The sequence below is a fragment of the Myotis yumanensis genome, unplaced genomic scaffold, assembly GCF_028538775.1.
Source record: "Myotis yumanensis isolate MYYU_CA2020_CCGP unplaced genomic scaffold, mMyoYum1.0.hap1 SCAF_3, whole genome shotgun sequence".
NCBI classification, from domain to species: Eukaryota; Metazoa; Chordata; class Mammalia; order Chiroptera; family Vespertilionidae; genus Myotis; species Myotis yumanensis.
In genome coordinates, this window is record NW_027223754.1 from 164,201,807 (window position 1) to 164,214,888 (window position 13,082).

Sequence of the window (13,082 nt, forward strand, 5' to 3'; positions counted from 1 at the left end):
CATCACCTCATTCTTAATTTCCAGATCCCAATTTCTCTTGATTTTCATCTTACCTCACTGACCATCCCCATTTAATCTCCCCAAAATCCAAATTTATTTATTTTAAAAAAAGTTTTTTGTATTGATTTCAGAGATGAAGGGAGAGATAGAACATCAATGAGAGAGAATCATTGATCGGCTGCCTCCTGCACACACCCTACTGAGGATCCAGCCCGCAACCCAGGCATATGCCCTGACTGGAAATCGAATCTTGACCTCCTGGTTCATAGGTCGACGCTCAACTACTGAGCCAGGCCCAGGCCCAGGCCCAAACGCCAAATTTAGAAAGCCTCAGAGCGAAATCTATTAACCTCCTTCTCTCTGATTATATTCGTTCCACAGTAATCTCATCTAGTCCCGTGATTTTAATTGTATTTCTGTTCAATGGATATTGTCCCACAGCTCTGGGATGCTCTGTTGTTGTTCTCCCCACATTTTTTTCTCTTTAAGTTTGGATAATTTCTGTTGACCTATCTTCAAGCTCAGCAATTATTTCCTTGGCTGTGTCAAGTCTACTAATAAGCCCCCATACATACTCCATGTATGTCATAATTTTTATTTCTAGCACTAAAGGGCCAGTGCATGAAATTCGTGTACAGGCAGGATCCCTAGGCCTGGCCAGCGATCAGGGTTGATAGGGGCCTTCCTTCGTTCTGTGCCGCCCTCTGATGGTCAGTGCACGTCATATTGAGGGTCAAACTCCCGAGGGGACAATTAGCATATTAGCCTCTTATTATATAGGATTTCCAGTTGACATACAGTTTCTATTCCTCTGCTGAAACTTATCATCTATCCATACATGTCCATCTTTTACACTAGAGCCTTCGATATGTTATTCATTGTTATTTTAAATTTACTCTCTTTTTGTTTTAACAGTTGGGTCATCCTGAGTTTTTTATTATTCTTACTTTTGACAGTTGTTTTGCTTATTTGTACATGTTTCATAATTTTTACATGAGTAGTAAAAATTCTTCTACTAGCTTTAGTGGGGGAGGGGGGTAAGAGAGGGTAGGGATTGAGTCAATCTATTTAGATTGAGCTGGGTTTTAGTTTTCTTGTTATGATTACCTTAAATGCACCTCCAGCTTCAAATTCCTCCCTTGTGACCTACTGTTTAGAGTGGAGGCTGGTTTGCCAGAGAGTTTTTCTCCATGTTCTTACTCACCCCTCAACTTCAAGCTTTCTCTGTGCACTTGCCCCAGAGTCGCTCTCCATATTCTTGGCCCTCTCCAGGAGTAAACTGCTGTTGATTTACTTGCTAGCAGGGGAAAGGTGCTCTGTTATTCTGACCCAGTCTCAGGCCCTACAACCCTGAGTTTTAGTGGGTGGGGCTTGCTCCCAGTAGGAAGAAAATTAATGGTCTGAACCTAGGGTAGTTTCCTGCCCTTCCCTCAGGGTTTATGGATTTTCTTTATCTTTTCACATCTGCCAGTCACAATGGAAAATGGGATTTATTCCCTTCCCCTATTGCTTAAAGTTGCTTTCCACAGGGAAAAGGGGTCCAGGCAGGCCTGTACCACCTAGTGAGGCTTCCCTTGGTCTCCCTTGCTTCTCCTAATCTTCCTCAGGAGCAACTATTGAAGGTCCTTGGAGAAAAGCCTACAAGTGGGTGTTATCTATCCTTGTGTCTGCAGTTCCCAAGGGTTCTATTCCCATGCTAGCCCACAATTAGACGTTAGCAATTCATTAAAAATTTAGCTGAACTGTTCTTTCCCCGTATGACAGACCTGCCTTCTTCCTGTCCTCTACTACAGGTAAGCCATGACCATATCCCATCTCTGATGGATTGAGAGAAGTTAGTTTCTTCTGATTTTAGGGTAAGATCAATACTCTTCCTTTCACCTGGCTGTGAAAGAAACTCACTCAATGGTTGAGCGTCGACCTATGAACCAGGAGTTCACGGTTTGATTCCCAGTCAGGGCACATGCCTGGGTTGCAGGCTCAATCCCCAGTGGGAGGCATGCAGGTGGCAGCTGATTGATAATTCTCTCTCATCATTGATGTTTCTCTCTCTCTCTCCCTCTCTGAAATCAATAAAAACATATTTATAAAAAATACTTTTTTCGCTCTGACCGGTTTGGCTCAGTGGATAGAGCATCAGCCTGCGGACTGAAGGGTCCCAGGTTCGATTCCAGTCAAGGGCATGTACCTTGGTTTGGGGCACATCCCCAGTAGGGGGTGTGCAGGAGGCAGCTGATCGATGTTTCTAACTCTCTATCCCTCTCCCTTCCTCTCTGTAAAAAATCAATAAAATATAGTTTAAAAAAAAAACACTTTTTCTTTCTACATCCTACAGCAGGGGTGGGCAAACTTTTTGACTCGAGGGCCACAATGGGTTCTTAAACTGGACCGGAGGGCCGGAACAAAAGCATGGATGGAGTGTTTGTGTGAACTAATATAAATTCAAAGTAAACATCATTACATAAAAGGGTACGTTCTTTTTTTTTTTTTTTTAGTTTTATTCATTTCAAACGGGCCAAGCGGGCCGTAGTTTGCCCACGGCTGTCCTAGTGGAAGCCAAAAATCACCCCCATGAGTTTAAATACCACTTATATATCCACAACTCCTAAATTTACATTTCTAGTCTGGACCTCTCCCCTGGACTCCAGACCATATATATCCAACTGCCGACTGGACAAATCTCCTTGTTTGGTTTGGCAGACAAACTCTAAGGTGGCCCCATTACCCCTTCCTCCTGGTGCTCATGTCTTTGTGCAATCCTCTCCCCTTGAGTTGTGGGAGGGTCCTATGACTTCTAACCAACAAAACAAGGCAAAGATGATGGGATACCATTCCCATGATTACGTTATGTTTTATGGCAAAGGAATGGGATATCATTCCATTGATTATGTTATATTACATGACTGTCTTGCTAGCAGACTCTCTTCTCACTCTCTTGTTGGAAAAAAAGAAGCAGGCTACCAGACTCATAGAGAGCAGGGTGACAGCTGGGAGGGGGGGCAAGAGGGGGAGGCAGGGAACGTGGAGGGACTGAGCAACAAAAGAAAACCAAGAACTCAGGGACAGGGACAACAGAGTGGTGACTGTGTGTGTGTGGGGGGGGGGGGGGGGGGGAGAAGGGGGGAGAAGGTATGGAGGGCTAAATGATAATGGGGAAAATTAATATATATATATATATTTTTTTTTTTTGAAGCAGGAGCCTGGCTAGTGTTGCTAAATGATTAGAGCATCAGCTGGAGGACCACTTCTGGGTCAAGGGCATGTACCTCAGTTGCAGCCCCAGTAGGAGTGTGCATGTGGGAGGCAACTAATAGATGTACCTCTCTCATGTCGATATCCGTCTGTCTGTCTCTCCCCACCCCCTCCGCCCCCTCCCTTCCACTCTCTCTAGAAATCAATGGAAAATATATCCTCAGGTGAGGATAGAAAAAAAAGACGAAGCAGGCTGCCATGCTATGAACTGCTTATGGAGAGGGCCACATGGCAGCAAATTGCAAATGAACTCTTAAGAGTTGACCGTGGCCTCCCATCAACAGCCGACAGAAACCTGAAGCTCTCAGTCCTACAGCTGCAACAAAATGAATCCTGCCAACAACCTGAGTGAGCTTAGATTGTTCTCGTCTAGTCTCCCGATATGAACCCACACTAGCCACCTTGCTTGTAACCTGGTGAAACTCTGAAGCAGCAATCCAGCTAAGACATGCCTGACTCCACAGAAACTGTGAGATAATAAATGTGTTTTAAGCCCTAAATTTGTGGTGATTTGTTTTGCAACATAGAAAACTAATACAGATAGTATCACAAATTTTACAAGCCAAACTCCTAACTGCCAACATCTCCTTAAAAAGAAAAGAAAAACATGCCCCAGTGTTGTCCATGTCAATAAATGGCAACTCCATTCTTACAGTTATTCAAACCAAAAACTGTAGTCAATCTTAACCCCTTTTTTATCTCTAAAACCCACATTGACTCTAAAAGCAATCACTTTTGCCTTTACAAATCATACGGAGACACTAACTTGATCTCAATACCACTGTCTAAGCCACTACTGTCTCCATGCACTTCGTTAAAACTGCCTCCTAACTGGTTTTCCTGCTTCCACTTTCAAAAAGCAGCCAGAGTGATCATATTAAAATATCAGTCAGTTAATGTTTTTCTCAAAATACTCCAAAGGTTCTCCATCTCACCCAGATTTAAAAACCAAAAATCGTACAGTCACATATAAGGCCTACATTATCTGTTGTATAATATAGGGAAGAGGCAACTAATAGATGTATCTCTCCCCTTCCACCCCCTTCTCTGCCTCATCTCATATCACTCCTCATTCCTCTCTCTTCCACCCCATCGACTTCCTTGCTGTTCCTTAACCATGTCAAGTGCCCATCAGTCTCAGAGTTTTACAACTGTTGGTCCATATAACTGAAGAGGTATTTCCAGAGACAGGACTTCTCTCACTACCTTCTATAAAAAGGCAAGCCCCACTGTCCCCACCAATAACTTCCTATCCTTCCTACCTAGTTTTTCTTAGTCTCCACAGCATATCCTGCCAACTGATATTCACTTTATTGCCTATCTCCCCAAAACCAGAATGTAAGTTCCATGAGAGCTGAGACTTTTGTTCATTGCTGTACTGCCCGCTAAAACTGAATGATTGAATAAATATTGCTATATTAGATACTGTTTCCTTACAAAATTTAGAGTCTAACAGTCAAGCCACAGTGACATTATTTTTAAAAATCATTACACAACTATTTACTATCTAGAAATGTACTTATTCTACCTCACTGTAAATATATTTCTAAGGAAACTTGGAATACATTCACAGGTAACCAAAATAACTGAGATACAGACGTAAGCTAACTGAATTAGAACATTTTTGTGAAGGGCTCTAATAAAAGAAAAGTAACTGGAAGAATCCATCTATTGTTTTTCCAGAGCCATCTGGAGAAGATACTGTTCTTCATAGATATAGCCAAATAATAGAGAAGGATGCATCAAGCTTGAAAGACTGACCTTTTAGGTGTCTGTTTCTCAAACTTTTTGGTCTCAAGATCCTTTTACACTCTTACTCATTATTAATGACCTCAAAGAACTTTTATTTATGTGGGTTTTTATCTACCAATACTTCATGTAAAATTCAAATAGAAATTTGAAAAATATTTAAGTTCATTTCAAAATAACAACCATAACTCCATTATGTTAGTATAAATAAAATATTTTCATTAACACAACTAAATTTCTCTCCAAAATTAGTGAGAAAAATAACATTGCTTTATATTTCTTCAAACCTCCTCAATGTTTGAGTTAATAGAAAATGGCTAAATTCTCTTACTGCTTCTACATTAAATATGTTGCCATATGTTATTTTGGTTGAGGGGAGGAGTGTTTTAATAGTCTTTTCAGGTAATTGTAAATATTCTTCTTTGATACCACATCAAAACTTGACAGTTTATAGTTTCTTGAAGTTTATTTGCAAGGTACAATCTGAACTTTGCTTACTCTGCTAACATTAAAATCCACTGGTCTGTCTTGCACTCTGAATGGGTCTTGTACCCATACATGACTTTGTTAAAAAAGTTTGTAATTATTAGGAAGCTGTCAAGTTCACAATGGTGAATAAAAGTTTTTCAAAATTCTACTTTTTGCTTGAATGTTCATATCTCCCCACTGGCAACAAATCCTGCCAGTTGTTTCCCTTGAACTGGGTCAGGTGCATGGATCAGACAATTTGAAATTTAAAAACATCAGTTCTGCCCTAGCCAGTTTGGCTCAGTGGATAGAACGCCAGCCTGCAGACTAAAGAATCCCAGGTTCGATTCCGGTCAAGGGCACATGCCCGGGAGGGCTCAATCCCCAGGAGGCAGCCTATCAATGATTCTCATAATTGATGTTTCTATCTCTTTTTCCCTCTCCCTCTCTCTCTGATATCAATAAAAATATATAAGTAAATAAAAATATGAACATCAATTCTGCAATACGCATGCCTGTCCATTTAAATACTCTAATGAATGACTATTTTTCAGTTCAACAAAAATACCCACAATAAATATACTGACCTGAAAACCTACTACTGTAACTATTAGTCTGTTTAAATTAATGTAATTTAATAAGCCAAATAATTTTCACTTTCTTTAGCAGCAACAAAATTGGTCTAAAAAAATCTAAATCATGCGCCACATAAAATGAAATCTACTTCAAGTTTTGAAAAGTATATACAACATTAAATATACATTGTATAAAAGAAAACTGAATGATCTTGACAAGATCTATATATATGTATAAAAGACTGCGCTAGCTGGTTTGGCTCACTGGATAGAGCATTGGCTTGTGGACTGAAGGGTCCCGGGGTTCAATTCCGGTCAAGGGCAAGTGCCCCGGTTGTGGGCTCGATCCCCAGTGGGGGGTGTGCAGGAGGCAGCCGATCGATGATTCTCTCTCATCATTAATGTTTCTCTCTCTTGCTCTCCCTCTCCCTTCCTCTCTGAAATGAATAAAAAAATATTTTTTAAAAAAGGCTAAGTATCTGTCTGACCGTTAGCTATGATGCACACTGACCACCAGGGGGCAGATGCTCAACACAGGAGCTGCCATGACACACACTGGCCATTTAAAAATAAACGGCACCACGGACCTGGCGGCAACAAACCAACACCCAGCTTTCCCCAAGTGGGACACAGGTCCCACCACCACCCCAGAGCTACACCACACCAAATCACAGCCAACTCTGCCAAGACCCCATGGTGCAAAATGCAGCCCCCAGCCCAGCCCGGAACGGTCACTGTGGGTGCTGGGTAATGGCATCACATAGCAACGCCCAGCTTCCTCTCCCTAGTGACTAGCCTCCTTGGAGTTTCTTCAGCCCAGGAACATGACTTGCTTTATAACCAGGTGGAAACATTTTACACTTTAACCAAATATTTGTGAAGCATTTTCACATGCCTCATCTCATTTGATCCTCACATAGGTCCTGGAGTAGGTAGATAGGAGACTCAGTGGAATCCTATTTTCTTTTCATTAGCCCGAAAACGAAGATGTAGAAAGTTTAAAAACTTGACCCGACTAAAAAGAAGAAGTGGTAGAACTTGAAAATGACTTCAGGTTTTCTTACTGCGCAGAATATAGTCAAACACTACTGTAGTTAAACCCTTTGTTCGCCCTGTGTGATCTATAATAATAATGTGCTTCATGTTGATATTTACTGCTGTGTTGCTGACAATTACTTGAAAGAGAAGTTGGGGTGCTTCACTGGGCTGGAAAAAATTTAGCTAAATCAGAAAGCAGGTCTAATTAAGCAAGTTTATTCTACATATATAAGAGGCTAAGTTCACTTGCATAAGTGCAATACATATAAAGCTCTTGCTGGCGCCAATCACAAGTGTGTGTTCAGATCTGTCGTTGATTGTGAATTTGGTTGACACTTCTATGATAGAGAAAGGGTGAATAGCGATATTAAAACATTTCTTCTAATTAATTTCCTTTCAATGTGCACAAATCCGTGCACCAGAACACTAGTATTTAAATAAAATCTACCTTCCATGTATTTCAACACTTTATAGTTTGTTTGTTTTTGTTTTTGGCTTGGTTCTTTTTAAAACATTAGTAATTAGAGATCTGAAACAACCAATTAATCTGCATATAAAATATTCCTAACTGGCTCAATATGTTGGCTGGTCCTTGCCTTACCTGTTGAGCAATATGAGAAATATGAGCTCCTTGAACTGTTGAACTAGGCTGAGATGCTGTCTCTGAAGTGTTACTCTTGTGGGAATCTTCCATAATCAACTGTAAAGAAAAAAAGTCAATTAAAAGATGCTTTCTAATCATTTTCAAGAGATCTGAATTCATTTCTTTTCTTAACATGCATACATTTTCAGAGGAACAAGACAAAGCTTTTCTATACGATGGGCTGAGCTCAATTTAACCAGACTCAACATGTTCCCACAACTCTGCTCTGGGAGTGTAGCAATCTAAGCATAGGATCTTAAAATTGGTAATGAAAAATACTGTAGAATATATATAGTACACTGCACAGTTGTGTAAGAACTGATAACTTGGTTGCCTCCATTAAAAAGAATTGGGATGCCCTAACCAGTTTGTGGATAGAGCATCAGCCTGCAGACTGAACGGTCCCAGGTTCAATGCCAGTCAAGGGCTCATACTGTGGTTGTAGGCTCCTCCCCTGCCAGGGCCCTGAATGTGCCGTGCAGAAGGCAATCAATCCATGTGTTTCTCTCACATCGATATTTCTGTCTTTCCCTCTCTCTTCTACTCTTTCTAAAAAAAAAAAAAGAATCAAATCAGTGGAAAAAATCCTCAGGTGAGGATCTAAAAAAAGACTTTTCCTTACATATTATTAAGTACTAGAGGCCCAGTGCACGACATTCATGCACTTGGGGGGGGGGGGGTCCCCCTCAGCCCGGCCTGCACCCTCTTGCAGTCCAGGATCCCTTAGGGCTGTGGTTGGCAAACCGCGACTCATGAGCCACATGTGGCTCTTTGGCCCCTTGAGTGTGGCTCTTCCACAAAATACCACGTGTGGGCACGCACATACAGTGCGATTGAAACTTCCTGGCCCATGCAAAGTCGGTATTTTGTGAAAGAGCCAGTATTTTGTGGAAGAGCCACACTCAAGGGGCCAAAGAGCCGCATGTGGCTCACGAGCCACGGTTTGCCGAGCCGCAGTTTGCAGACCACTGCCTCAGGGGATGTCCTTAGCACTGCTGCGGAGCAGGAGGAGCTCCCGCCACCACTGCTGCACTCACCAGCCATGAGCCTGGCTTCTGGCTGAGCAGCGCTCCCCATGGGAGCGCACCAACCACCAGGGGGCAGCTCCTGCATTGAGCATCTGCCCACTGGTGGTCAGTGTGCATCATAGCAACTGGTCATTCCGCTGTTCAGTTGATTTGCATATTAGGGTTTTATTATATAAGATGATAGTCTTCCTGTCCATGGACACAGCACAGCATTCCTTTCTCTAGCCTAGGGACAGTTTCTAATTGCACATATAGTTTTATGTGGGAAATTTGAGAAGTTGAACTAACTAATTAACTAAATAAACCTATACCTAAGGAGGCTCTAAAAAATCTAGCTGATCTAATCAACTGGAGGATATGGCAGCTGGTTAAGAATGAGAATAAATGGGTTATACGAGATGGAACATGTCAAATGAAGAACTACTTAGAAAAAGACTGGTAAAAAAACTGGGTAGAATTTAAGTTTTTTGTGGTTTTGTGCAATGACATAATAAAGAAAAAAAGAGAAGGCTAGCCTGCAAACATATGAAAGGATGCTTAATATCACATCATTGGGAAAATGCCAAGTCAAAACTACAATGAGATACCACCTCATATCCATTAGGGTGGCTAATATAAAACAAACAAAAAAGAAAATGTGTTGGTGAGGATATGGAGAAATTGGAACATTTGTGCACTGTAGTGGGAATGTAAAATATTGCAGCTGCTGTGAAAAGCAGTATGGTGGTTCCTCAAATAATTAAAGATAGAATTACTATTTGATCCAACAATCCCACTTCTAGGTATATATCCATTAGTTTTGTGAGCTATCTATCTGTTCATATTACTTGTCCATCCACCTACCAGAACTTAGTGTTTTCCTTATTAGCCTACATTATTTCTTCACATAAATTTATTTTAATCCTCATGTGAGGACATGTTTACACTGATTTTTTAGAATATATTTTTTATTGATTTCAGAGAGAGGAAGGGAGAGGGAGAGAGAGAGAAACATCAATGATGAGAGAGAATCATTGATTGGCTGCCTCCTGCACGCCCCCTACTGGGGATCGAGCCTGCAACCCAGGCATGTGCCACTGGGACCCTTCAGTCCGCAGGCCTTCGCTCTATCCACTGAGCCAAACCAGCGAGGGCCATTGATTTTTTTAGAGGGAGAGGGAGAAGGAGAGGGAGAGGGAAAGAGAAAGGAACATAACATTGATCAGTTGACCATGCACACAACTCGACCAGGAATGGAACCCGCAACCTAGATATGGGCCCTGACTGTGAATCAAACCTGCAAATTTTCAGTGTATGAGACGTTGCTCCAACCAACTGAGCCACACCAGCCAGAGCTCTTCATATAAATTTTATTTCTATTATGTTGATACAAATACTTTCTCAATATGATTTAACCATGCTTATTTTAAAAAGTTTTCATATGCTTTTACTGATTTTTAGAGAGAGAGGAAGGGAGAGAAAGGAAGGGAGAGGAAGAGGGGGAGGAGGAAAGAGAAAGAGAAAGACGGGTTGAGAAAAAGACAGGTTGAGAGAGAGAAAGCGAGAGAGAAGACAAACATCCTGTACTGGGGATCAAACTGCAACCTTTAGGTGTATGGGACAATGCTTGAACCAACTGAGCCACACCAGCCAAGGCTATTTTAAAACTTTTGATTTTGACAAATTCATCTAGTTATTTCCTTTGTTCTTTCTTCAACTGCTTTTAAGCCTACCTAATAGTCCCTTCTTCAGGAATAGTGCCATGATTTTTTTCATCTACACTAATACAAATGTAATTCCACAAAGTAAACATACAGACAGCGCCAAAGATAGAATTACGTATTTTCTACATGCTATTTCTAGTGAAATAGACTTTTTTAAACACTCCACTTCAGAAGACATGGTTAGAATATAGAGTTAAGAAGAAAAAAGATGTAGTGCTAAAGCACTGAAATAAGATTTTTGAAAAGCTTGTTAAATTACTGGAAATGCTACTCTTCTGTTCGTTCCGCTGTGACTCACTGATTTTCCCTCCCTAACATTATTATGAAATCCTATATCTAATGGAAACTAACATGACCAACAAAACAACAAACATTTCCTACAGTTAGCAAATAGCATCGTGGACAATTATTACAACTATATTTTCTATGGAAAAGAAGAAAACCTATTTTCAATGATTTTTTTAAGGAGGAATCAGTTTTGGCTGGTGCCATTTTGGGGCTCAGCCCATCAGGTTTACCAGGTGACGTAAAAAATTTATAATCCCTTAAAAAAGAAAAGAAAAGAAAAGAAAAGAAAAGAAAAGAAAAAGAGGAATCGGCTTCTTTTCCCCCAAAATGAAAACAGCTTTATAGTTTCATCTCATTATAAACAATCTGTATTTTAATGACGTTATCAGAATATAACCTTTATTTGTTCACTTATTTTTACTTATTATTCCTAAAACTGAGGTTAAGATAAACAATCTGTTAAAAACTTGCTCAACACACAATAAATTTTGTGTGTACAAAGGCACTTAAGTAAAGTAAGCCATGGACAGCTGCTGGAAGCTTAGATGAGACAACCTCAAGTAGGGCAGAATCACAAGGAGGCAATGAAACAGCTTCAAAAGTACCAAGTATGTGGAGAGCTGAGAAATAGCAGGCTGTGATCTTGCTGACGACATAGTGAGAAATATAAGTAAAGGCATGGTACTTGTTTTTTTTTTTAAATAGAGATAGGAAGGAACAGAGAGAAACATGGATTTGTTGTTCCATTTATTTATGCATTCACTGGTTGCTTCTTATATGTGCTCTGAAGGGAGACCATACCCGAAACCTTGAAGTTGGGATGATGCTCTAGTCCAGTGATGGGGAACCTTTTGAGCTCAGCGTGTCAGCATTTTGAAAAACCCTAACTTAACTCTGGTGCCGTGTCACACATAGAAATTTTTTGATATTTGCAACCATAGTAAAACAAAGACTTATATTTTTGATATTTATATGTTTAAATGCCATTTAACAATGAAAAATCAACCAAAAAAATGAGTTTGCATGTCACCTCTGACACGCGTGTGGTTGGTTCGCCATCACTGCTCTAGTCTAACCAACTGAGCTAACCAGCCAGAGCAAAGCATAGCACCTTAGAGAAAACTTTCAAAGAAAAAAAAATTATGTGCTAGACACCAGGAGCTTTTAAATATATTATCTGCTGGATTCCCTAAATTGAGGCTCAAAAAAAATTGTTATTTACTGTGGATCTCACAGTAAGATGTGAATGCAAGACCTGCGGCCAGAACTGTTTCAATCCAAAGTCTATGTTCTTTTATTCTGTATTGCCCCTCTACTCTCACGTTCCCAACTTGTCCACCTGATAATCTTCTCTGTTTTCAAGTTACATCCCAAACATTATGTTCCCTATTGATCCAGGTCCCTCCTTTCTTAATGCTTCCACGGTGCATTGCAGATATTTCTAAGGAGGTTACTTAACACTCTGAACTGTGTTTATTGGCATGTCAGTTTCCCTTAGACTTTTAAAGAACTTTTATTTATTTATCATCACAATTTATCCCCCATACCCTCTTCCACACCACCCCCACCCCTGCCACTGTTTCCCTTAGTCTTAAGGCACCTAAGGTCAGTGCTTGTATCATGTGAATGTATGTTTTGTGCCCAGCAGAGACCCTCACATATACAGTAAATAGTAAACATCAGCAAATTCAGTGTAGTACTCTCACATGATGAAGAGTGTCGTAGTCCCTCACCTATAGAGGATGTTGAACTATGAGAAAGCTTGAGGCAAGGCGTCTCTTGCTCACCTTTTTCACAACTGAATTCATGATCTCCCCTCAAAATTGCTTCTCTTAGTCATACTGAATTTCTTTCAGATCTTCAAACGTGCCTGCCTCGCTTTCTCTCACCTTCAGGATTGTATACATATTCCCTCTGCAGAAACACTATCCCCCTCTCTTCATGTGACCTGTTCCTATGGTTATTTTTCAGGGCAAACTCTCCTACCTCCCTTAGGCTGGTCTAGCAGCTCTGGCACGTTCCCCCTCTTCTCATGGCACTTATCACAGTATTTAATTGCCTGCTTTACGTCCCACAGAATGCAAGCTCCAGGGAGTCAAAGACCACATCCTGTTCCCAATATAACACTAATATCTTATACATTTATTACTGTTGTATAAGTCCATGTGTTTAGTTCGGCTTACCTACTTAAAACTGATAGAAACAATGGTTAAATAAATATGTTTAGACAATTATCTCAACCCAGCCTTAGAAACAGGGACAATTCAGGCACAGGAAAACACTCTATGTTTTAGTTGGAAATTCATTATAAATAAATGGGGGGGAAAGCACATTTTTA

The 13,082-nt window shown here is 40.5% G+C and overlaps 1 protein-coding gene across 4 annotated transcripts in view; it reads right to left on the bottom strand.

The window, feature by feature from the left end:
• Positions 1–13,082, bottom strand: part of ATF1 (activating transcription factor 1) — a 58,300-nt gene that overhangs the window by 43,761 nt on the left and 1,457 nt on the right. For 3 of the 4 annotated variants that reach the window (XM_070410241.1, XM_070410242.1, XM_070410240.1), the window contains exon 2: positions 7,684–7,782. In XM_070410241.1, coding sequence (XP_070266342.1) covers positions 7,684–7,776 — 93 coding nt within the window. In that variant the 5' untranslated portion in view covers positions 7,777–7,782. Of the gene's footprint in view, positions 1–7,683; positions 7,783–13,082 lie in introns of those variants that run through there. The other variant, XM_070410243.1, reaches the window with a different exon arrangement.